The 26,947-nt window shown below is 41.2% G+C and overlaps 1 protein-coding gene across 3 annotated transcripts in view; it reads left to right on the forward strand.

Moving 5' to 3' along the window:
* TAF1B (TATA-box binding protein associated factor, RNA polymerase I subunit B) overlaps positions 1-26,947 on the forward strand; it is a 1,822,186-nt gene that overhangs the window by 600,958 nt on the left and 1,194,281 nt on the right. For all 3 annotated transcript variants that reach the window (XM_044079209.1, XM_044079201.1, XM_044079215.1), the window contains one exon: positions 11,631-11,730. In XM_044079209.1, coding sequence (XP_043935144.1) covers positions 11,631-11,730 — 100 coding nt within the window. The remainder of the gene's footprint in view (positions 1-11,630; positions 11,731-26,947) is intronic.

Consider the following 26,947-nt stretch of genomic DNA (forward strand, 5'->3'; position numbering starts at 1 on the left):
CATATCTCAAGAAACAAGGGAGCACAGGGTCCTGTTTTCTTTGTAGACTTGCTCTTCAGGTCTAAAATCTAGCTATCCAGTATCAGGTAACTCTTCAGACACTTTACATTCCCTTGGGGCTCAGTCTAGTGGCAGACTTCTTGAGCAGATCCAGCACACAAGCTGACGAATGGATGCTTCACAGAGATGTGTTCCTGGACATTATCCATCGATGGGGTATTCCTCAGATAGATCTTTTTACTTCCACTCTGAACAAATTACTTCCTCTACTCTGTTCGAGAGTCCCAAGTCTTCTGGCTTGGAAAGTTGACAACCTATCTTTTTCTTTGGAGGGGGATATTTCTGTACACCTTCCCTCCCCTTCTTTGGTTACCATGAGTCTTGCACAAGATCAGGCAGGGCTCTTCCAAAATCTTGCTAGCGACTCCCTTTTGGCCCAGAAACCATTGGTGCCCCTTTCTCTCTCACCTGGGCAGAGGCAATCACCACAAATTAAATCACTGTATAGATCTTCTCACACAAGATGAGGTATCTCTTATCCATTCTCTCTTGATCACTCTTCAGCTGCTGCTATGGGTGATAGGGTTTGATCCCTTTCAAGCACTTCTTTTCTGAAGACATGCTTCAGGTTCCACAGCAGGCTAGGAAACCCACTACCAGGAAATCAGGTATGTCCAAATGGAAGTGATTTTCTGTCTGGTGCCTCTGTTGCCACCGAGAACCCCTACCTGTAGAATTTCCTCTGGTTCTGTCTTATTTGTGTGATCTGCAACATGCTGGGTTGGCATACTCTTCAGTTAAAGTTCACCTGTCAGCAATTTCTGCTTGTTCCCCCTTGACTCCTCCTCTGGCCTCTAGATTTTGAGGTCAGGGAATTTCTCAAAAGGCTCTTTCATATCAGGCCTCCAAGGAAGCCTATTACACCTTCATGGGACCTCAGTTATGTACTTGAACAATTGACTCAGGCTCCTTTTGGGCCTGCTTCTTCAATTTTCTTACACCATTGTACCTGGATGGCTGCTCTTCTTTTAGCCCTCACATCAGCCAAGAAAGTGAACTTCAGGCTTTGTTTTCCCCAGAAGACAGGGTGTCGCTTCATACTAATCATTCTTTTATGCCCAGGGTGTCCAGTGAATTGTCCCTTAGCCTGTTCATTTTCCTTCCTTTTTTACTTTTCCGTTCTGCCAATGAGAGAGTTTTTACACTTTGGATGTGCATAGACACCTCCGATATTATTTGGATAAAACTAAAGATATTCACAAATCTGAGCAGCTTTTTGTTTCCTTTCATCCTTTGGGTTTGGTTGTCTCTAAGCAAGCCATCTCTTCCTGAATTTCTAAGGCCATTTCTTTTTCTTTTCATGGAAAATATCTTTCCTCATCTGTAAAGGTGCATTCTCCTTGGGCAGATGACTCCTCTGGTGCTTTTATCAAGGGTCTGGATGCTAATTCCATCCTTGAGGCTATTGGTCCTCTCTTTTTTGCTTTCACTACACATTACAAGTTGGATGGTATTTCCATGGCCAGGACAGACTTTGCCAGAGCTGTCCTGCATGAATTTGTAGAGGGCTCTTCTGTGCCTTCCTCTTCCCAGCTTCCTTTTGAGCTCTTGTACTCTGTTGGGTAAAGAATATTGCAACAGTGGTATGGAAGGACATAGTACAGCTTTGTAAAATCTTAGCATAGCAGTAGATGTCATTTTTTCTTTTCACCATTACAGTATTTGTTCTTGACTTTCTACCCCTTCTTTTCTACCTCTTGCCCTGCACTTTTCTTGTCTGCCAGGTCAGGGGGCTCACTTTCTTAATTTTTTTTCTTCTGAATGCACGTCCCAAAGAGCATTCTGTTTCTCTTGGGGCTTTTTTCAGTTTTAAGTGTGCATCTGTATATCACCATTATGCCCTACCATTTGTGTGGGAATGTGTGATGTATGACTTGTATAAGAACTAAAAGCTTTGGTGTACTGGCTGGATGTTTGGCTGTCCTTGGCATGAGGTCGTTTAGGTAAAGAACACTGCAACTGTGAAGAGAAGGATGTGTACTGTTAAGATTTTACACAACTGTGCTTTCTAGGTGTGTTCTTCTTGCTAACTATACTCTGACTTCTTCCTCCCAGAAATTGTCTTTTTGGGACAAGCCTGGTTCTATTTGATGGTTGGCTTTGCCCTCCCCTTTGTCAGGTTCCCTTGTCTCTCCACCTCTCCATGTCTCTTCCAAATTGACTTTGGATCCCCTCAGATTCTTGGGTTCTGTCCATTATCAATTGGGGATATTTCATGGTTTGGATGTCCCTTCCTTCCTTTTCAGGTACTCCTCAACTTCCTTAGGAACAGCTTTCTCATTTCCCAGAGCTTCTTCAATTTCTTTTAGATCAGGACATCATTCAGGCCATGCCTCCCATCCAGGTAAGGAAACGATTTTACTCCAGAATGTTTTTGATCCCTTGAAAGGAGGGACCAGGGAATTTCTCAGAGTCCTGGTATTTATGACTTCATAGGTAGGTCCTAGGCTATTGGCCTTAGGGCCTATATAAGCTTAGCCAAAAAGGTACCCTGGCTTTCGCCACCCAAGAAAATTATTTTCCTGTGCCCCTGTCGAGCAGAACCACTGAATTGATCCCTGGGATGAATTTCTTATTTCCCATCCAAACTTCAAAGATTTTTCTTGAATTGTGCTAATGAGGAGCTTTGTTTGATATAGATAGGTAGTTTGTTCCAGAGTATGGGAAGTCTGTGGGACAGGAATCTGTCCCTCCAGCATGTACTCCCTCTCACCATGTTCCTCAGTAGTACCTCAAATTACTGTGGTTTCAACATTGCCATCCCCTGGAGTTCCTTTTTCTTTTCTTCCATGTCTCAGTCTTGAGCTTCAGTGGTGGATTCATCAACTTTCTGTCGATCCAGGGCTTCCTTTTCAATTTCCATTTCTCACTTAGGTGCTTTTCACTGATGTCTCAGAGAAGTGGTGGGGTGCATCTTGTGGCCCCTTAAAGGTCCAATGTCTCTGGCCTGCACATCAGAGGGCAGACCTTATCAACATAAGAAATGAGCCTCTTTTAGGTCTAGGGTGCACATCTGGATGGCAGGTGCATTCAGGGCCACTGGAGCCCAAATCAAATTCATCTACACATCGACCAAAAAGAGATGCTAACTGTTCAGCACACTCTGACAGCTTTCAGACCTCTACTCTCTCAAGGGCCTCTACTAATCAAAACAGATAACACCATAGTGATGTGGTACATCAACAAGTAGGGAGGAACCCATTATGCAGGCTAGCCATGACCCTTTGGCACACGGCTTCAGCCATGCATATTCACCTTCTAGCACAATTCCTGCCAGGCAGCCAAAACTATCTGGCAGACAACTTAAGCAGAAATGTCCTAGACCCACACAAGTGGCAATTAAACACTAACACCTTCGGCCTCGTAACCCAGAAATGGGGTACCCTGAAGGTGGACATATTTGCCTCCCACAACAACCACCAGCTCAGCAAATTTTACACCAGGGAACCTCAGAACAAGGCCTGGAAAGTGGATGCCCTATCCTTCCAATGGGTAAACCTCTCAATATATGCATTTCCACCTCTACCTCTTCTTACAAGGGTATTACTCAAAATAAGGGAGGAAAGACCAAGGGCAATCCTGATTTCCCCAGATTGGCCATGCCAACACTGCTTCCCCCTACTTCACAGTCTGTCACCTTTGCCTCCATGGCATCTCCCTCAGATTCCAACTCTCCTGACTCGGCAGAAGGGAGAGTTCTTGCATCCGCAATTGCAGACCCTGTACCTGGCAGCCTGGCTTATTCCTTGACCTCTCCTCCAGTGGCCAGCCTAAGCAAACAAGTCCTGGACGTTATATGTGAAGCCAGACGACCCAGCACTAGAAAATCCTATGCTGACAAAGTGGAAAATGCATTGCTCCTGGGTCCAGGCTAAAGGAGCTGAACCAGCACAGCCCTTCTTACCTCTCATCCTGGATTACCTAGCAGACCTACTTCACAGGGGTCTTTCCTTCTCTTCTATTACAATCCATGCCTCTGCCATCTCTGCTCATTATAGCACAGAGCCACCTCTATTTTCACACACCCTCATCAAGCAGTTACTTACAGGGGCTAACAACTTAAAGCCACCCAGAAGAGCCCCTACCCCTGCTTGGGACCTTAACTTTGTGTTGGAAAAGCTCATGCTACCCCCCTTTGAGCCTGCAGCTTCAGCAGAGTTACAATTCCTCTCTTCGAAAACAGGCTTGCTTCTGGCCATCACTTCAGCTAGAAGAGTGTCTGAGCTACAAGCACTAATGGCTGTGGAACCCGTCATCATTTTTCATGCTGACAGGATCTTCCTCAGGACTAACCCAACTTCCATGCCTAAAGTGGTGTTCAGTGTGTGTCTCAACCAATCTGTTCATTTGTCCACCTTTTTCACTAAACCTCAAAATAAGGGGGAAAGGATCTTGCACTCTTTAGATGTGCACAGACAGCTCAGATTCTACATGGATAGGACTAAGCCCTTTAGGAAATCTGACCAGTTACTAGTCAGCTTTGCAGCATGGGAAGAGGGCAAGGCCATATCAAAGTAAACCATTTCCAAATGGATAGCACACTGTATCCATTTCTGTTACAAACACCATGGGAAATCACCCCCACATGGGGTCAGAACAAATTCCACTAGGGCAACTTCCACCTCTGCAGCTTTTCTCAGAGTGGTCCCTACCAGGGTCATCCTGGAAGCTGCAACATGGAGTTCTGTTCATACCTTCACCAAGCATTACCACCTGCCTATCTTTTCCAATTCCAGGGCTGGCTTTGCAACCGCTGTCCTGCAGGGCATACTAGCCAGCCCCAACTCTTCTTGACTGCCTCCACCCATTCTTCAGCTTTGGGAATCAACCCAAGTGTGATTGATGACTGTAACCGTGAAACAGGAAGAACATAGTACAGTTATGTACACTTACCATAAAAGTAGATGTTTGAGTGTATTCACTGTTGCAATCCTGGTTTCCCACCGTCCATCCCCCTTGTCTCTCTCTCTCTCTCTCTTCCTCACTCTTTTCAGTGCTATTTGGTATTTACTTTCTACTGATGGTGTTATTCCACCATAACCTAGCTCCCTATTTGGGGGCTGTTGACATTTGGGGCAAGAAAAACTGATGTAATGGTGTCGGCTGCCTGTTTTTATACCACTGACGACTTGACATCAGTCCTGGAGTGACAGCAAATGACACCGAAATACTAAGCCTCTGGAATTTGTGCCAACTGAGGGCTACCCCTGGCAGGATAACCCAAGTATGATGACTGCAACAGTGAATACACTACCAACATCTACATTTATGGTAAGTGTACACAATTGTACTTTCCTGGCTGTTCAAGCCTTTCATTCCCTCTTTCATCCTGGGCCCCTCAAGATTTTCACAGACAGTACTACAGTGATGTGGTATGTCAGCAAGCGAGGGGACACCAGGTCCTATCTTTGCAGACTAGCTCTTCAGTTCTGGATCTAAGTCAACCAGTATCAAGCAACTCTTCAGGTGGTTTACATTCCCTTAGAGCACAGTCTTGTCACAGACTCTTTAAGAAGGTCTAGAACACAAGCTCACAAATGGCTGCTTCACAGGGACATCGATCTATTAGAGGAATACTCCACCAATGGACTTTTTACCTTTCCTCTGAACAGACAAATTCCTCTGTTCTGTTCTAGAGTTCCGAGTCCTCTGATTTGGAAAATGGATGCCTATCTTTTCCATGGAATTCTGTTGCCATGAGTTTATGCACAAGATCAGGCAAGACTCTCCCAAAATCTTGCTGGTGACTCCCCTTTGGCCCAGACAGTATTGGTTCCTCCCTTTTTTCTCACCTGGCCAGGGGCAAGTACCACAAGTTACCTCACCGGGTGGTTCTTCTCACACAAGACAAGGGGTCTCTTATCCATCTTCACCTGTCAACTCTTCAAATGACATTGTGGGTGATAGGGTTTTGATCCCTTTTAGGCTCCTGTTTTCTGAGGACATGCTTTGGATTCTGCAGGAGGCCAGGTAATCCAATACCAGAAAATCCTATGTCCAAATGGAAAAGATTATCTGTCTGATGCCTCTTGTCACAATCAGGTCCTCTACCAGTAGTAGAGAGAATAAATCTAAGACGACTTCCCTGCATAGCCAGAAGTAGATAAAAATCAGGCGGCGACTGAATGTGCCAAAAAACAAAAGAAAGAATATAAGGTGAAAGATCGGATGAGAAAGCAAGAAATTAGGAAAATGCATAAATATAGTTGCAAGCATAGAAAACCTCAGGAAGAACCTCACATTCATCAGGATCGAACTCATGAATGGTCAAGAACAGGCAAATTCAAACCAAAAGACGAAAGGTTAATATTGTTGGCCCAAGATAGTGGGCTTATGCACACATTGGTTTACAAGGTCCATTGAACATGTGGGAGAAACAGACAAATGAAGGTTTTGTAAAACAGAATTGGAAATGGTCGCACACCTTGTTGCTGGTTGTGACATACTAATTGCAGAAGGACTGTGTACTAAAAGGCATAGTAATGTGGCAAGACTGTTGCACTAGGGATTGTGTAAACATTATGGTATTAAAGTAGCTGAAAAACACTGGAAACATGAGCCACAAAGAATTATAGAAAATGATGCTCTACATCACATGGGATCACCCATTACCAACAGTTCAAAAGATAGATGCGAGAAAACCAGATATAGTGGTCCTTGAAAGAGAAAAGTAGCATTGATCATTGAAATCGCTACACCCAGTGAATACAGTGTCTTGCATACATAGATCATCATAAAATATCTAGATTTGCTGACAGAAGTGAGAGCAGTGTGGAAGAAAGATACCCAGACAGTTCCAGTAGTAGTAGGAGCAACAGTTCTTATAAAAAAATAATCTACAATCGTATTTAAATACGTTGCTAATACATGTAGCTCCATACAAATTGCAGGAGTCATTACTGGGCACATTACGGGTGCTGCGAAGAGCAATTCTGGCTGACATCCAAGATTGAAACTATACTAATTTCATGAACTTTAATCATACTTTGACTTGGGAATGGGGTCCATTCCTGTCATGGTAATAAAAACCCAAAATATTTGGGGAAATTAAAAAATAGAGGTTCCTCTAGCTCTCTCTTATTTGTGTGATTTGCTGCATGCTGGGTTTGGCATATTCTTCAGTTAAAGCTCACAGCAATTTCTGCTCGTCTCCCCTTGAATCCTTCTTTGGCCTCTAGGTTTGAGGTCAAGCAGTTCCTTGAAGGTGTTATTCATGTCAGACCTCCCAGAAAGGCAGTCTGCCTTCTTGGGACCTTAATTTTGTACTTGAAAAATTGACCCAGGCTCCTTACAATATTGTGCTTGGAGGACTGTTCTTTTGGCTGTTCAGCAAAACAAGTGTCTGAACTTCGGGTTATCATGGCTATTCATACAGACAGGGTATCTCTTCGTTTTAATCCTTCTTTCATGCCCAAGATGGCCAATGAGTTGCCCTTAATCAGTCTGTTCATATTCCTTCTCTGCAGTCTACCATCGAGAAGGTTTTACACACCTTGGATTTACATAGATAGTGCAGATATTATTGAGACAAAACCAAAGTTATTTGCAAATCTGAATAGCTTTTTGTTTCTTTTCATCCCAGGTCTTTGGGTGTGACTGTTTCTAAGCAAACCATCTCTTCCTGGATTTCTAAAGCCATTTTCTTCTGTTATTCATATCACAGAAAATAAGTTTCCTTGTTGCCTCCTCTGATGCTTTTTTTTCCAAGGGTCTGGATACCCGTTTTATCCTTGAGGCTGCTACTTGGTCTTTTGTTCATACTTTTACAAGTTTGGTGTTATTTCCAGGACCTGAACAGTGTTTGCCAGGGCCATTCTGCATGGGTTTGTAGAGGGTTCATGTGTGCCTTCCTTCTCCCTGGCTTTTTTTTTGAGCTCTTGTACTCTCCCTTACGTGATGAATACTGCAACTGTGATATGGAAGGACATGGTACAGTTGTGTAAAATTTTACTATAACAGTAGATGTCCTCCTTTTCAGTGTTGCAGTATTCACTCCCTCCCTCCCTCCTGCTCCCTTTATCTTAACTCTTGCCCATCCTGGCCCAGGTGACCCTTCTCCCTTCTTCCATCTTTAGTTTTCCTTCTGGATGCACATGTTTCTCCTTGATGTTCTTTGTGTTTCACTGTTGCAGTCATCACCTGTGGGTATCCATGCTGTGGTAGCCCTCGGTCGCCCGAATACCAGAGTCCGTGTTTTTCTACGTCAGCTGCTGTTGCTTGTAGACTGACGTCAGGTCGTCAGTGCTATAAAGCAAGGCAGCTGACACCATTGCATCAGTCTTGCTTGCCGTGGAGCCCTTAGCAGAAGCAGTTCGCAAGTGTGCCAGTCGGTCACTACCAGAGCTCGGATTACAGATGAAAACGTCTAACGCTAAGTACCCCATTGGGGATCCTTTTTTCTTGCACTAACCAATGTCCGAAAAAGTTAACAATTGTCTCACCTGTGGAAAGCAGATCCCACACCGAGATTTCCATTCATACTGCATCACTGGTTTAGGCCCAGACCACGACGTCCCCCATTGCCGGTTCTGTGCCCTCTTTAACGCGCGAACCATTTGTCATAGAGCTCTTATTGTAGACAGGTGTTTTCATCCTCTCTCTTCGCAAATGGCATCCGTTAGCCAACAATCCATAGACATTCTGAAAAAATGTAAGGATACAGATAGAGGCAGACCACACAAAGCTATGCCTTCCAATGACTCTACCACTAAGCAGGTTGTCAGTTCTCCAAAATTCAGTGAGGCGCTTTCGCAGCCCCTGATGCCCGGTACGATATCTACGCAGGCCTCTACAGAGACCCTTTCGGAGTCCGGTATGCCGCAAAAATCTTCTTTGTCTTCTGAGCCTTTGGTTGTCTTTGCCTTAGTTGAGTCTGGAGCTGCGACACAGGCACTGGCTTCCGAGGAGGCCTTTCGCACTACCGATTCTAGACAAAAAACGATGTCTTCTCATTCAACTAGTGTTTCTCTCAGACCGATGGATACTCTTAAGCCTAGACGCCAGGCCACTCCTAAAAATCTACCTCTAGCCACCATCTTACTCCTGCTCCACCACCCCAAGCCCAAATGCTTAAGATGGTGGAGGATCTTATCTCCCTTATCAGGGGAAGTCAGGCCGCAACTTCTAAAATGAAAAGACACCCTTCTCCTGAACTAATGACAGAGCAGGATTCTGAGGAATCTGATTAATCAGATTTTGAAGAGGAACAACAACCTCTGACTGCTTATGAGGATTCAGATGCAGAGGAATCCATTCCTTCTGCCTCCCCACCAGAAGACCTTTCCTTTTAGGAAACCCTTACCCTCAGGAAACATTTCCATTTGGAATCTCAGAACTTCCCTTAGTCTAAGAAAAGGCTAAGAGAGTTTCTAGACCTGCCCCAGCACAGACCCCTGGGCATCCCCCCTATCTTAGAAGTGGTGGATGATGTTTTCCATGAATCCAGCTTAGCCCAACGCCCTCCCACCTGCTCCCAGTAAACCTGACAGGTATTACAGAGTACTGGATTCTCACAAATACCCATACAGAAATCCTGCTGCAAACCCGGAGGTCATTACACAGGAACCTTAAGGAGCTAGGGCTAGTTCTGCAAATAATCCTACTCCTTCTGACAAGGATGCCAGAGCTCTGATGAGGTAAAAAAGTTTACACCTCTGTAACCGTAGATATCAGAGCACTCAACTTGTCAGTTGCATATGTTAAAATATCAACAACACACTTTGTAACTATTAAAGCAAAAGATTTCTACCTTTCCTGAGTGTACCAATTCTAAAGAACTAGCAGATTTACTGCACTCTACTTGTCGAGTGGCAAAACACTCTTTACACTGTGGATATGATGCACTAGAAGCCTCAAGTAGGGCAGCAGTGTCTGGATCTGTCATTAGGAGACATGCATGGTTGAAAGAACAACCTCTTCCTGATCATGTCAAGTCTAAATTAATTGATGCACCCTTGGATAAAGATCGCTTGTTTGGAGAAAGAGCAGAAGAGGTGCTTAAAAAGATGGAAGACAAAGCAAAATCAATGCAAACAGTAAAAGATTTCTTTCAGGTTCAACCTCCTAGATTCAGCAGGAATTTTCCCTCTAAGCACAGGTCTTTTCCTGCACCTAGCAGACAGGGGCAAGGTAAGCCCCACAGGGACAGACCACATTTAAGCTTCTTCACAAGTACTGTTCACAATTATCAAAGGTCAAATATTTAGTCAGGAATAACATCTGCATTCGGTTCCTTCAGCCTGCTTACACATTATCACTTCAAAAAAGACTTTTCTAAAATAGCACCTGCCAGTTGGAACAGTCTTCCTGAAGACATCAGAAATATTGGGTCTATATTAGAACACCGAACGTTTAAAATTTCAAGTGTTCTAATATCGACCCATTTTCAGCGTATGCTGAAAATATCGAAGAAACAGAAAACCGAATTTTTTCCTAGGGAAAGAATTTGGTTGTCCTTTTCTGTTGCTTCGGTATTTTCAGCGCTGTGGTGGAAAGTTAATGGTCGGGTTCAGGTAAGTGTGCAATTGTGTGAACGTGAGGGTAAGGGCGGGTTAGGTGAGTTAGGGCACGGGTCAGGTAAATGTGCGATTGTGTGGACGTGAGGGTTAGGGCGGGGTAGGTGAGTTAGGGTTAGGGTGCGGGTGAGGTGACTGCGATTGTGACGGACATTAGGGTTAGGGTTTGGGTTAAGGTAAGTGGATAGTTAGTAGTGTATGTATAGTTTAGTGTAGGGTTAGGTGTAAGAGTGTAGGTCTGTGTGTGTGGATTGCTGTTTGTTTGGTGTGCTTGTGTTGTGTGTGTGTGTGTGTTTTGGAAAAGCAAATTTTTCCCTAGGAAAAAATTTGCTGTTCTGAATGTTCGATGTTTTAAATTTTCGATTCATAGGGTTCGATATTAGAACACTTGAAATTTTGAATGTTCTAATATAGACCCGAAATATTGACAGCTTAATGCTTGCAAAAAATCACTGAAGCAGCACCTCTAAAAGAAAATAAATGCAACTGATTTGAGATGCAGTGTAACCTGTACTCATTGTTCTTCTAAAATGGCTCCTTTATGTATTTAGTTCACATTGAATTCACAGTTGGGCCTCTTTCTACATGTTGCGCTGGAAGCCTGGTAGAAACACTGCTTAAATTGTGGTTTTACAGTCTTAAACTTTAAATCAGCTAAACCTTTGTATGTATTGTACCGTAGTATATATATATATATATATATATATATATATATATATATATATCACTGTACTTCAATATGTATTTTTGTCTTAAATGTTTCTTGTTGCTTTAACTGTAGCAAGGTTCCATTTATTTCATGTTCATCTCTTTCTCTTGTATGCTGTATTGTATATTTTGTTGTTATTTTCTCTCTCAGACCCAGGTCATGGCTGAAAAAGGTTGTCCAGTTAACAAATGTAAAATAAGTAACAGAAAAAAAAATGTATTGCTTTGCAATTTTGTTGTTTTTCTGTAGGATGGATGTGTTTTATGCATTTCATTGCGTGGTTCTTTTTTTGATACAACAGTTTGTTAACCTCACTTACTTTTATGCTTTTGTCCATTTTCATGTAGGTTTGTTACAGAAGGCCATATTCCATATATCAACACTTTCCAGTACTTTCCAGAAGAAATGAAGCTGTATGGGCCAGATGTAAAAATATTCCGAGTACAGGTAGATGCTTTCTAGTATTCCTTATTTCATAATTGTCATGCATTCATACTTATACATTTCTGTAAAGAAGATGCTGTGTTTTGTGCAACTGTTAGTTTGTTTACAACATTCCAGTTGCAGGACTCATTAAATGTTATAATTTGATTTGTGTGTGTGAAGTCTTGGCATAGACTACATTTAAAATACACCTTTCATTTTCTGTACTAAATGTTGTTGTGTCTTTCGGCTTTTCCCGGTTAGGGGTTGCCACAGCGGAACTCCGGTCTGCTAATGTTTGGTAGTTGAATTTTACTTACCGAGTTACCAGCCCTGACGCACAACCTTCAACGAAGGTACGCCCATTCACGCACATCTCCACACAGAAGACGCTCTAGCTGAGAATTGAACCGGACAGCGTCTTACTGTGAGGCGTCAACGCTATATAATTTATTTTCAGCAGCATTTTCTGACTTGGGACAATTTTGCTCAGTTTAATGCTGCGTGAGAATCAGCCTTTTAAATGAATTGTATCTTTTTACTTTTAAATAACATCTTCACTGTATTAGTGACTTTTTAAACAGTGTTGGCATTCATGATAATTGCTTTTAAAGATTTCCTTGAATCAGGTTATGTGAACTTAAAAATAATTAATGTTGTTAATTCAGGGAGAAAAGTCTGGTTTTGGTTGTAGTTATTTGCAGAAAGGGAGTAGCTCTAATACTGTGCTGCTTTACAGATGTACTGAGTAAAAGCTGGGCTGAAAGTTTCTACCTATAACTCTAGAAGCCTAGGTTTAATTAGCAGCTTTAGGTGCAGAGGAGCATTTGAACTGGCTTTGTTACAGTTGTGTCCTGGAACTGGGACGTTATTTACCATTGCCAGGCAGACTCTGCTTGGAGATTTGATAGCTGGAAGAAAGCAGGTACTAACATATGTCAGTAGCAAGGCGCACCTGAAAGCATATGAACCCTTCTCACATAGAAATAATTTAAATTTTATCATTCTTGCATATTAAAGTGGTGTTAGTGTGCAGTATTTAAAATCTTATCCCTGCGGGCTGATTTTCTGGCATGCCCGTGTCTGTATTTTTGCCACCCAGACTTCAGCCCTAAAAAGGATAAATAAAATGAAAAGGCATAATTAGACTAAAGATGGACTCCCATGGCCTTTGCTCAGTGGAGGGGGGGGGGGTGCACAACAAAAATTTAATATGAGGATTTGTACACAAAACAGACACGTAACACTTAGGTGTTTGATGTGAAATATTCTGGGTAGTTATTGCCTTTGCAAAGAAATGATCTGCATACATATATTTTAATTAAGCCTAACCTCAAATTTAAAAACTTTTATAGAAAAATTTAGCATAAAGATAAGAAGAAAGAAACTACTGGTGAATGTTTGGAACATTTAGAAGCCATTGGGGAGATTAACGTAAAAAGCGTTTGATTCACAACAGAAAGTCAAGCCAAACAAGATTCATTGACTAGGTAACCAGGCCAACAACAGTATGATGCTATAGATATGACTTACTTGGAGATTAGCACGTCATTTGACACATTCTTACACAAAAAGTAAGTAAACAAACTAGGCAGACTTGGAGTGAGTCATTCACTGCCCCTTATTTCTTCCTTTCTTGCACCGAGTAGACATTTTCCTTCACTACTCTTTTAGTGGAGACAATGCTTCCCAGATCAATTCATCATCTGGTCCCTTGCATCACTTCGTACATTATTTTATAAGGTACTCCCCAACTATCTTTTCTAACCATCTTAGATTGCAACTTCTGTAACATAGTTAATAGCACTGCTTAGGTTTTTATCACCCAAACTAATCTCTTGTAGGTCTGTATTCAGTGGAGCATATAATGATGTCTTCATTGTTTTGCCTTTGAGCAATATTGAGTACCGTGCTGTACCTCAGACCCTTTCATGTTAGTGTATTTCTGCTTTTATTGTATGCATGCCTTGGTTTAGTACCACTTTTTTATTGTAATTAGACTTGGAATGGGCCACTCATTGTCATTGTTTGTAATTAATTCATTACTGAAAAAAGATCTGTGTTGTCTAGTTTACATGCTGGTGCAAATAAATAAATTAAACTGGTAATCTGGTCAGAACACTGTCCAAAAAAAGCATAGATTGTAGTAGTAATTGAATTCTACAGAGACAGAGGCATGATTTTCAGTAAGATGTTAGAGGGGTCAGCATTGGAAGCAGGCCTTTGCATTGCTTGTGATAGTTTGTGTGATACGGTGCAATGTCTGGTATAAAAGGTCTTTTGGCTGATGACATAAAAATCAACAGAATTGATGTACAAGAAGAAGCAGACCGAGAATGAACAGTTAGCAGTAGAAAGTAGCAAGAGACATAGTGCTATAGGATGAAGGTCAACAAGAAATCAGAGAAAGCAACGAGGGTAAAAAAGATCATGTTGGACACACAGTGGGGAGTATCCGTAAAAGAAAAAATAAAACCATTGGTATTCATCTAATTGGTAAATTTTGGCTTGTTCTGCAATAGTGCATGCAATTCTAAAACAGCATACTCTTAGAGATTGAACATCCCAAAGTGTGTCAGCAGAAGTGTTGCATATATATATATATATATATATATATATATCTTTAGTAGTTATTCATTGACCAGGGTAGAGCACTGATCCAGGTAGGCCATTTTCAGGTTAAGCCTAGAAAAGTAAGTGCAGAGTTATAGGCTTACAGATTTATAGGTAGTTACTAAGCTGTTGATATGTGAAGATCTCAAGAGGCCTAAACTTTTATTCTCATGGTATTTTTTTAGCCCTTGTATTTTGTATACAGATAACTCAGAGATGGACAGAACAAGGATATGTTGGGACATTTACTTGTCACATGTATTCATGAGGGACATGGGTGTAAAACTGGGTTGAATTTGTGGTTTGTCATACATTAGTCTAAATTGCATTTGAGTAGAGTAAGATAAGTACTTCACTTTATATGGCATGGAAGAAGGTTTCATAGAAAAGCTATTCTCTGTGATACATATGTGCCTCTCCAACATGTTTGATTTATCTTGCAGATTGAGATGCCTTGAGGGGTGTTCACTCCACCACATGACTTGTGAATGTGTAATAGGTCTGAGAGGATAAGGTCTGTTGAGGCAATGTATGCGAGGCAGAGGTCACCTGTTAGTAGCCTTTATGATGCCAAGTAGAGAGAGAAGGTTTTGAAACAATTTGCATAGTTTTTGTGATTTAGGAGCTTGATTTTTTTTTTTTTTTTTTTTTTTTTTTTTTTTTGAGTTAGCACTGTGGTCACTCCATCTGTGACAAGTGTTTGGACAGGCACATACCAAATGGGGCATTATATTCAATGATGGGCCTGATGACAGTTGAGTACAGTGGAATGATTACATCCCTGGACCTCTGCTGCATACCTTTAGATCTAAGCTGTGCAATGAAAAAAGTCTTCTTTACAGAAATGGATATAGGTTCATAGACTCACAGGTGTTTACTAGGCTAATGACCACAAGGGCCTTTTTAAGGTTAACCATGCATTCCAAATCTTTGACAAGTTCTGATATTTAATGATCACAGCACAGATCATCATTGACATAGGTTCCCATATCCTTGATTACTGTATTAACTTTCAGGAGTGTGTTGTCAGTGTGATACAAGTGAAGTCATGCTTGCCAAAGAATACAACTATACATTTCTTGGCATTTAGTTTTAGTTCATTGTTTTAACATCAGTTTTCTGTTTGGGAAAGGCTCTTTTGGAGGATTTTGGTGCCCTCTAGGGTGTTTATGATGATATCAAATTTACACTCATCTACAAACTTGGCCATACATAACCCTTAACATTAGCTTTGACCTCTGAGATGTAAATGTCAGAGGAGTGGCCCAAAGACTGAACCCTGGTGTACATCATTAGTGTCAGTTTTTTGGAGGTGGTAGAGCTACACACACTGATTTCCTGGGCTCCATATGTGAGCTGTCCAAATAGTTACATAGGGATTTACAGTTAACTGGGAGAATTAATCTGTGAAATCCCATAAATCTTAAAGAAATCCCAATCCCTCAGAGCCACACGCTCCAGGGATCTAAACCTTATCATCACAATGAACAAAACATGCTGGAGGGATAGGTTCCTGACCCAGAGACTCCCCATACTCTGGAATAGATTGCCCATACATATCAAGCAGAGCACCTCATTGGCCCTCTTCAAAAGGAACCTTGATGATTGGATGGGAGATAGGAAATTCACCCCAGGGATCATGTCAGTCGCCCTGCTAGACAGGGGCCCAGAGAAGTAAATATTGTGGAAAAAAATTTCCAGGGAATTGTTATGGCTAGGCTTGCATAGGCCTTAGGGCCAATAGCCTAGTACCAACCTATGAACCTGTGTTGCCTAGTGTAGGATAGTGTTGAAAGCCTTTGCAAGGTCTAGATTTGCAGCGTGTACTGATTCACCCCATCAGTTGCGTCTGTAACCTTCTTGAAGACAGGTTTAGTAGGCAGGATCTACTCTTGATGAGTCCAAACTGGCTTGGGTCAAAAGTTTATAGGTAACCCATATCCTTATTTATTAATTCCATAATGATCCTTTCCATAGACTTGCAGGATCAGGCTGATCAGACTTATGGAGCTAAAGTTATCTAGGTCCTTTTATGCCCCACCATTATGCAAGGGAATGGCTGTTCTGTCCTCCATTCATCAGGCACAAAGCCTGTCTCAAAGCTAATACTGAATAGCCTCTTTAGGGGGTCTGAGAAGTCATGTTTCAGGCTGAACTACAAAGCAGCCTAGTATGTTGTATGGCTCAATAGACATAGTGTTTTTGGCCTTCCATAGCACCTTGAGGACTTGTTCTTTGAAGATTTGAGGTGGATATTGATGCAAGTATACGATCGGGAATATATGAAAGAGGAGATGAATTTGAAATAAATGTGTCCGCTAATATATTGGCTTTATCCTCGGAGGCCAAGTATGTGATGTCCTGTACTGTTAGCTCTGCATGGTGCTAGGCATTGTTTCTGAGAATTCTAAACTAGTTAAAGAAGGCTCTGTGGTTATCCTTTGCCTGGGTGGCTATTTTTATTGCATATCTTGGTTTTGCTGATTTTATTTAGGGTCCAGTAAGTTTAGCAAGTGTGTTATTGGCTTCTTGAGGGTTAAATCTGTCTTTATATGCAGTGAGATTTTTTGTCTTATTCTAGAACCTGTTTGAATTGGGGTTCCACCATAGTGTTTTATTTTTAAATTTGGCGTTATATTTACTTTTGGGGGTCGCAGATGTCTGTGCATGTTACCTGCATGTACTTCAGTTAAAGCAGTACATGATTCTGCATAAGCAGTGGGATCATCAAGATGGAAGGGGCTTTTGAATTTAGCCAGGTCATCACTCAGATTTAGTAGATTAGTTTTGACTTAGTCTCTGAATATCCAGGCATTGGGCGATGCTTTTTGCTTCAGTCTTAAGGTGAATATGACTAACTTGTGGTCCAGTTTGACCAGTGAGGAGGTTACAGTTGCTGGGGAGCAAAGCTGCCACATATTGGTAAGGACCATATTCAGGATTTTATCTCCCCTTGGCTGTGGTGTAGAGTAACTGGTCCAGAGAGTTTGTATTGATGATGGCCAGAAATTTCTGGGCGTACATGTTTGAAGATGTACAAGTTTCTCAGTTAATGCAAGGGTAGTTGAAATCTCCTAGGAGAATAGTGTTTGGCTTGATGCATAAGGACGCCATACTGGTTAGGTAAGAGGTATGGGCTGAGTGGGATGTTGATGGGGTCCCATAGTTAACAATGATATGATAATGGCTTCTGCTTGTAGTAAGTTGGACATGGAAGAGTTCCAGGCTGTTATCTTGTCCAACGAGTGTAGAGGTTAATTTTTTTATGAATGTGTAGACGCAACTTTTTTTGTGCCTTCATCTAATACAGTTGGCTTGAACGTGTGTGGTAGGTTTTGGCGCCCTGCACTGATGGAGTAGTCTGAGTGCTTGCATGAGTACAGTTTTTGTTAAGGCTACCAACAATGAGCAGTAGTATCTTTTTGTTAACCAGAGTCTCTCTTGTTATGTTGGAAGCATGGGAAGATTGATGTTGCCTAAAAAAGCACAATAGGAGTGGAACAATGGTTTAGTCAATATACAAAAGCCTTAGAGGATAGGTGCAGGCTGTTGCTGGCAAAATAGTTAGGACAGTCTACCATATTTTCCCAGGCTGATATATATAGTACCCCCCTAGAATGACACCAGAAGCTAATTCAGTTGTTTGTCTATAATCTTTCATTTGCTTTGCTGCATCATTCTTGGTGATGGTGGAATGTTGTTCAAGGCAAGGTTCATACCTACCTTAGACATATTGTAAGAGCTCCACTTAAGACACTGGCAGACATGCATTAATAGAAAAGAAAGTAAACGACATTAACATTTCCTAAGTTATATGTTACTTATATGTTTTTTTTCTTTTTAACAATTATTCACTCCAGCATTACATAAATTTTCCATTTCCTGCCTTACCTTAAACCTCACTCCTCCACTTGAATATTATTCTGCATGTGTTGTTCCCAAAAATTTCATTTATTTCTATGTAATTTGCTCCTTCCCTTTTCTAAAGAACTCTCTACTATTTTTTTATTTTCCTTTGCAGTATTCAGTACTTTGGTTGCAGTTGATTTAGATTTTGATCTCCATTTTCTAGTAAATTCATTTTTGGCAGCCCGTAGAATTAAACTTAGTAAGACCTTGCTATGTATAGGCAGTTCAAATGGTGTCCCATCTAAAAATAATAATTTCCATAGAGCCATTTGCTTTTCTGACATTTCTGACAAAGTACTCTGTAGATGAATTTTTAAAATCTGTCAGCTGGTTAAATTTTCCCCAAAAATGTTCACAGGTGCCTCTTTCTTTTCTGTCATACTTCCAACATTTGCTATCTACCTGAAGAAAAACAAATCTCTGAAGTCTGCTTGAGGTATAAAAATACCTTTGCAAGTACTTCCAAGTACAAATTCTAAACCTTCTGGACTTTGTTGCGTACTAAGTGTGAGGCATACGGTTGTTCTTTCAGGTTTACTATCATAATGCAGAATTTCAAATAATCAAATATGTAGTACCCAAATGCATATTCTGACAATGTTTAAATGTTGTACCGTAATATTTTAAATTACTTTCAACAAAAGAACAGACTCATTTGTTTAGGGGAACTTGATGTTTTGGAGATCACGGTACAGTGACGATTGCAAAATTTACCTTTACCTCACTATAGTGCGATCTCAGAGTTGGAATATATAATTTGCAAGGGGTGTGGGGCTTGCCCCCCCTGCAAAAACTTAAAACGTCGATTTTTGTGTTTTTTTTTTTTTTTTTTTTTTTTTGTGGTTCAAGTGTCTGGAAACTCGAACATCTGATATAAACCCTTGCAGACTTGGTGGTTTTTGTCAGTGTCACGATTCCACAATTGAATGGAATTACGAAAAAAGAATATCAACTAACACGTTCAGTGACTTTCGACATGTTTACAGTTTGGAACTTGAACATGCGGCAAATAGTTTTTTTTTTTTTTTTTTTTTTTAATAAAAAAATATGTTGTATGATTTAGTAACGTGATGATAAACTGTCCTTCCACTATTCCAGCCTTTCTTCTTAATCTTTTCTAACCTCCTTTGATTGTTATAGTTGTGCAATATTGTATATGCCTACTAATTATTCCTTTTTAAAAACAGCTTCTAAACTAGACTTGACTAAAAAACTACCAAAGCCAGTCTTTCACTTAGCATTTCCCTGTCCCTTTCTGTTTGCCTGTGTATCAATCCCTGATAGGGAAGGCAGTCTCTAACTTGCAGTACAAACTTTTGCTTGGCTTCATCTGACTTTACCTTTCCTTCTGTAGCTGTTTGCTTCCAGTACATTGGTCCTTTTGCCAAATTTGTCTAGTAAATACCTGCCCTCTTGCCTGTTTTCTATATCCCTACTTGCAGTTATCCCAGTTCGCAAAGTCTTTCTCAGTTCCCATGTTGGCTTAGTTCTTAGAATACTTAATACAACTTTATGAGCGTAATATTTTGTATGGTTGTTTTCTTTAAGGATACGCATCCATAAATGTACTGTCTCCTTGTTTGTTTAACTGGTACGTTTCCGTTATCGGGGCAACAGTTTAAATGCGGTCACACAGCTCCGAATGTAGTGTCTTTTCATGTATTTCTCTGATAATATAAATAGGTAGTGGTAAAAAAGTTACTTATGTCATACATAGAAAATAAAAGTGTGCAAATACACATATGGTGCACATACAGTTATTGAGCCATAAAGACAGCTGCAAAGATACAATCGTCATCCTAGAAACATAGAAACATCTGTTCGGTCGTACACTTTTTTTTTTTTTTTTTTTTTTTTTTTTTTTTTTTTTTAAGCGTCGTCTACTGCTTGAGAAAGTAATCCTTGACAATGGGAACAGCCGTTGTATATAACTTCAGGTATGTTTTTATTTTACAAAGTTAGAAAACATTTAATTGAAAGCCTAAGCTCAATCACAAATGTGTTTTCTAACCACTTCAGAAAAAAGAAAAACATGTGACATGAACAACACTCCACTAGACCCTTAGAGAACAGAAATCTGTTGGAATCAAGAAAGTGTGATAGCTTTAAGTTGCCATTCATTTAATCACTTTGTGATTTTTAGTTGCAGATGTCTTTGAAACCAATAATAATTACCACATTTTGTCTGAACAGATTTTTCTTATGTACATTTCTCTGTGCAAGTTATCTGGAGAACAGTTTCAGCGCAATCTCTCAGCTGTAATCTAGTTCATTCACACATTTGTTAACCAGATATAAATAAAGTGAATACAGTTAACGTCTTTATTTTAAAATGTATTATTTAAACAGATTAACAGAATATCTGGTTAATAGCTATGTTAAAGAACTGGATTACAGCTGAACGATCGTCTTGACACTGTTGCCATGATAACGGAAAAGTACAGTTTAACTTTGCAGCTGTTCCTTCATCATCCTTTTCTGCTTTGATTTATAACCTTCTGTATGCATTATGTATATGAGCCTTAACTGTGTAGCTCTAAAGTATCCATTCAAATCAGAAGATTTTGTTCTATGGGGAGGATCAACATATCCTACTTAAGTGTTGCCCTCTTTCCCCTGCCAAATTCTTTCAGCTTTTTATTAATTATTGTCCACAATTTCTCCTCTGGTTGGTAAAAGTATGTCTGGCCCTAAAGGGACTAAAAACACTTCTACTTCTTGTATTTTACTATCCATGTCTATAATCAAGAGCTTCCAGTTTCTCTGTTTCTGTATCACCCTTTGTTTAGTCTCTTACGACATAGCCTTAGCTGCCGTAACAGTATAGTTTTCAGTCTGTACACCCAAGTAATTAATTTTATGTCCCCAGAAGTACGGATATTGATGAACTAATTTACATGTGGGTACTTAGTTTACTGCTATAGCCTTTATTTTGTCTTCATTAGTTTTACATCCCAAAAGATTTGAAACTGTCTCAGAATATCCCACAACACCAGAATATCCTTTTTCTGGATTTATCAAGTTCTAAATAATGTCTTCTGCTAATAAAGCAAATTTTTCCTGATCAAAATGCCAGTTATGTCATTGAATTTGTGAGTCTGTTATCTTCTTTGCCAGTGACTCTAAATATAAAGCAATTAAAGAACAAAGGGGAAAGAAGACTCCCCTGCGTGGTTCCTCTGTTCAAAAACTTGTTATAGAGGAACCCTCTCACCTTAATTTTTGCCTCTGACCCTTCGTATATCTTCCTTATTAACCCTATAATTATGTTAGGGAATGCAAATGCTTCCATTGCCCTTTTCACAAAATCCCAGCTGACACTATTGAATGCTTTCTCTGCCTCAAGACATGTCGACAGTAACAGTATTTTCTTATATTCCATTTCATTCTGGATCATCATTGATGTCCTTTCAGGATCACTGTTGCAGTATTCCTTACAAGTGTGATATCCTGCCAAGGGAAGCCATACATCTGTACAGTGTACCAAAACATGGGCACGTCCAGATACCATACAGCTGATGTAAGACCTAAACCCAAAGGCTTAATGTACATAAGGGATGTATGGGTGCAAAAACCTCAGAACTTCTTCGCTGCCAGTCTGAAAGCATAATGCCATTTTCAGTCTGGTGGTCATACGTCTAGTGCTGATTGGCTAGCTGTTTGGTCATGTAAGTGTCCCACTGGGGACCATTCATTTGTTATCGTCTGATGTACTTTATGTGTACGTCATCCAGAAGAGGAAAATGTGATTGTGAGAGCCAGATTTCCTTTAAGGATCGTGATAAGTCTTTGTTTTGTCTTTTTGCTAAACATAATCATAGGGGTGTTAGATGTGTCAGTACTTTGTCCTTAAGGTGTTCCTCAACTGTCTCTAGTTGTTTGGAAAGTCAGCAACTCCAGCTTCTTGCCCAGTGCATGACATGGGATGAGTCTTACCTCCCTGATGTCCAGCCACTTCAGAAAAAGAAGTTTAAGAAACTTGAATCAGAGACTTCCACTGTTCAGTCCCCATTGGATGTCTCTGCTGTGTTTAATGACAAGACCTCAGTTTGTCTAGTTCTGATGCCACCTCCATTATTGCTATTCCCATGGGAGGCCAATATGGGGCAAGGCACTCACAGATTCGCTGGGGCTGATCTGACATCTGCTTCTAATTAGAAGAGGGAACCCATTTCCAAAGGGCTTAGAGGTATTTCTCAGATCTTTGTTTGTGAAGAAGTACCCAGTTCCTTAGGTTTGCCAGGGTTCTGAACCTCCAAATCTTGTACAAGCTGATGTCCTTATCAAGAAAAGGCAAAAGTCTAAGCATGTTACTTCCACTCCTTTAGTGAGAGAGTCTCAGAAGTAATGGTAGGACTTCACACAATGACCCTTCAGAGCCCTCATTTCTCTAAAGCCCCCTCAAAGTTTCTAAGTCCCTTTACCTCTAGGATCTCCTTTTTCTTCCAAACCCTTTGAAAAGGCAAAGGTAGCCTTTAGCCTTCCTGTGAAGAAGAGGATCTCAGTTCTGTTGAAGAGTCCTTAGCCTATTACTTTCAAATCCACCGTCTGCTTCTGATGCAGATAGTTATTTTTCATCTGATTCTCCATTACCAGAATTCTGTTACTGGGCTATTTTTGTCAAAATGACACAGCATTTTAAATGGGAGAGTTGTTGTAAGATGTCTGATGCCCACAGAGATATACAGTGCTTTACTTCAGAAAGCAACTCTCAAGCCTTTGACTATTTCCCTGGTTCTAGACGCTCTCTTAGATGCTTCTTCAATGAACCATGAATCTCAGCCCCTTGCTGTTTCTATTACGGACCTTCTTCCTATGACTTAGGTTCTCTTTCTGACAAACTACTATCAAAGCTTTCTCCCATTGCAAATGACCTTGGGAAGAGAAGTTCTGAGAGTCCTGGGGTTCATGACAACCACTATTCCCATGATTCTGTGTGTCAGACACCACATGGGGAAGCTGCAGTGGAACCTCAAGGCAATTTGGCTTCAGCACTGCTACCTGTTTGAATTCAATTCCTCTCCTGCAGTGCATCAGAAAGGAGTTTCCATGGTGGATCATGCAGATTTCCCTCAATCCAGGCCTTCCATTCATGAAGCTCAGAAACTATACACAGATGTTTCAGACATGGCTTTGGGGTCAATTCCAATAATTCAGGGTGTTTAGTCTCCCAAAGACTTCAACAATCACATACTCATCAAGGAAATTAAATGTTTGCAGACTACATTACTGCCATGTGATACATAACTAAGGGTGGACCAAATCGTATCCCCTTTGCAAACTAGTCTTGATAGCATGAGAACTTGCCAATCAACACCATCTTGTTCTTCGGGCAGTATATATTCTCTCTGAAAGGAACACAGTGGTAGACACCTTGAGCAGATCCAGGACTGACTCCCTTGAATGGATGTTGAACAGGGAGGTCTTCCTGGACATTGTTCATCAGTAGGGTATTTCACATAGATGTTTCTGCCTTCCCCCAGAGTAGATCACTCAAAAAGTTTTGTTCCAGGGAAGACAGATGCCATGTCCTTTATATAGAAAGGGGGATTTCTTTATGCTTAACTCCCCCTACCTGTTCTTCCAGAAATTCTTTAAAAGATTAAGTTGGACTGGCCCAAAATCTTGCTGGTGACTCCCTTTTAGATCAGAGAGCACTGATGTCCTCTTTTGCAGCTAGCTAGGGGCAGTCATCACAAGTTACCCCACAGGATGGACTTGCTCCCACAGTACAAGAGCTCTTTAATTAACCCTAATCTCCACACTGTACAGTTAACTTTTTGGGTGATAGTGCTTTGATTCATTTCAGGCACCATTTTTCTGGGGATGTGTGAGGAGGTTTTACAGGAGACCAGAAAACTTTGTGGCTAAATGGAAATCATTTTCTTTATGGTGTCAGAAGGTGACTCAGGAACTCTTTGTAGTGGGAATTCCTATTGTTTCTTATTTGTGTAAGTTGCTCAATTCAGGACTGCCTTACTCTTCTGTCAATGCTCATTTGTCAGTCATTTCTGCTTGTATGTTGATAGATCCACCCCTTTCTTCTAGATTTGAGGTTGAGTAGTTTTTGAAAGGTGTCCTTCACTTTAGGCCTCCAAAAAAATATTAATTCTTAAGACCCCTGAATTTTGGTCTAGAAAAGTTGACAGTACCACCTTTTGATCCTGCTGCCAGTTCTTCCTTAAAACTTTGCACTTGGAAAATGATGTTGTTAGTAGCTCTGACTTGGTAAAAGTTTCTGAACTGCAAGCATTTATGGCTGTTCCTCCATCCATTCTTGGTCTTTCATAAAGATAGGGGCTCTCTTAGAACTAACTCTTTTATGCCAAGGTGGTTAATGAGTTGTCCTTGAATCAGAATATCAGTCTTTCTTCCTTCTTTGCTTCTCCCCAAAGTAGTGAGGAGATGATTCTTCATTCTTTGCATGTACATAGGCAGCTCAGAATGTCCTCCTATATCACTTTTGCAGAATTATAAATAGAAGAGATCTCCCACTCAGACACTTAGTCAGTATACAAAGTGTATGTGCCACATATTACACTTGTACTCCCTGCACAGAACCTAGTGCATAAAAATTATGCACAGACACAGATACCCAGAAGAACTTTGCTGCTATTTCGAACACCATTATTGCTGGTTGGTCTGAACGCCTTTTTGCTGTACTGAATACTTAGCTACCAGATAAGTGCCTCATTGTGGTTGTGTTTTTTATTTTTTTATTTTCTTGATCTTGTATTTTATTTTGCTACCATTCAAGAAGGGAAAATGTCAGTGTGGGAGGCAAGATTCCCCCATAAGGATTATCTCGAGCAGTGTCCTTTTTGTTTGGGTGCTTTCCACGACCATACCTGTGGTAGTATCTGTAAGGTGTTTATGTCCAAGACAATCAGAAGCTGTGTTCCCTGGCCATTTATCTTGAAAACTAACAGCTTAAACAGTTAGCCCAGGGTACCATGGCAGAATCCATTAACCCTGAGATACTTCTGCAAGGTAAGAAGGCCAAGAAGTCTCAGCGGGATTCTTTAGCTCTCCAGCCTCCACCAGATGTCCCTCCAGAAGCAGGCAATAGCTGTAGGTCGTTCATTGTCTACATCAGATTCCAGTGCCATGATCCTGTCAGAGGCCAGCATGCATCCATCTTTTCATACGTCCTCTGTGTCTTTGCAGACATCTGCTCCAGACATTGGGGGGAAAACCTCTGTTGATTATCTCTGAGAGCCCTACAGGGATTCCACAGATGCTGGTCAAAGAGGAGGGTCCCGGGTTCTCTTATTGATGCTCTTGAAGGGTCAGAGCCTCCGGTATTTGTTAGGGCTGATGTCTGTTCCAAGAAAAGACAAAAAAAAAATGAAGCATTTTTCAGTCCATCATAAGGATACTGAAAGGAAATAGCAAGAATTTACTCAGGGCTTGCTTTCTGTCTTGATGGCCCTAAAGCCTCCTCAAGGGGTTTCAGTACTTGCTGCTATACCCTTTCTAAATGGATCTGGGAACCAGATTCCTTGGATGAAGATTCAGTGTCTGATGAGGGTTTTTTGTCCTGTTCTTCACGGGTGCCTTCACCTTTGGCTTATGATTCTGACAAACAGGAGTCTGTTAGCCCTGAGTCTCCTTTTGAGGAATTGTCCTTTGGAGACGCAATTACTAGGATGATAGAATTGTGATTTGCTTCAGGTGGATATTCATAAGCCATTAGCAGATGTTCTTCGTGTTTCACTGTTGCAGTCATAACTGTTGGGTGATCCTGCCGGCAGGCAGCCCGAGGTCGGCCAGAATCCCAAAGTCTGGGTCCGGCGTCGGCTGTACCAGCAAGCACCCTGACGTCAGTACGCAGGGATATAAAGCTGACAGCCGACGCCATCTTCCCCAGTCTTTCTTGCCGTGCGGTGGAAAGCAGCTCGCAAGTCGTTGGTTGGCGTTTTCAGACAACATGTTTTGATTGTCTTCAGTCCGAAGTTTTCTACTTCTCTTCTCAAGCTAAGTACCCCATTGGGGAAACTTTTTTCTTGCTCCTCCGATGTCAGAAAAAGTTAATAATTGTATATCGTGTGGGAAACAAATACCTCATAAAGATTTCCACTCTTACTGTCTACCTTGCTTAGGCCCTGACCACGACGTTTCTTGCTGTTGGTTCTGTGCCAGGTTTAATTCTCGCACTATCAAGCGTAGGTACGATTGGGCCTTGAATTATTTCAGTAGACGATTCAATTATAGGATGTCGTCGGATACTTTACCGACAACCGGAATTCAAAAGAAACGCAAAGACAAGGATAGGCCTCCGAGGTCCAAACATGATATTTTGCAGCCGGTGCCAGCTTCAGGTTCAGCGGCCGTCAGTGAGGCGCTTTTGCAGCCCCTGTCGTCCGCCACTTCAGAACCGATGGCCGACACGGACTCCCATGGGGAGCCTTCGAGGCCTAGTATTTCAACTGCTGCAGGACCTTCGGACATCGCTTCTTCAAATGGGTCCAGAACCGCTGTGCAGGTACCGGCTTCTGAGGGGGTTTTCAGGCCTTCTAATATCACTATTTCTACAAAGACAAAGGCAAAGTCAAAGACTCCTGTTAAACCAAGGGTTTCTTCACAAGCTTCCTCGGATACAACTCCAAAGTCCCAGAAACAATTACTTCGGATGGCTGAAGATTTACTTACAATGATTAGGGGTTCTCACCCTCCTCCAGAAAAAAGGCCTAGACAGGATATTCCTTATGATTCTTCT

The sequence above is a fragment of the Protopterus annectens genome, chromosome 1.part1, assembly GCF_019279795.1.
Source record: "Protopterus annectens isolate FY-2018-M chromosome 1.part1, PAN1.0, whole genome shotgun sequence".
Taxonomy (NCBI): Eukaryota; Metazoa; Chordata; order Ceratodontiformes; family Protopteridae; genus Protopterus; species Protopterus annectens.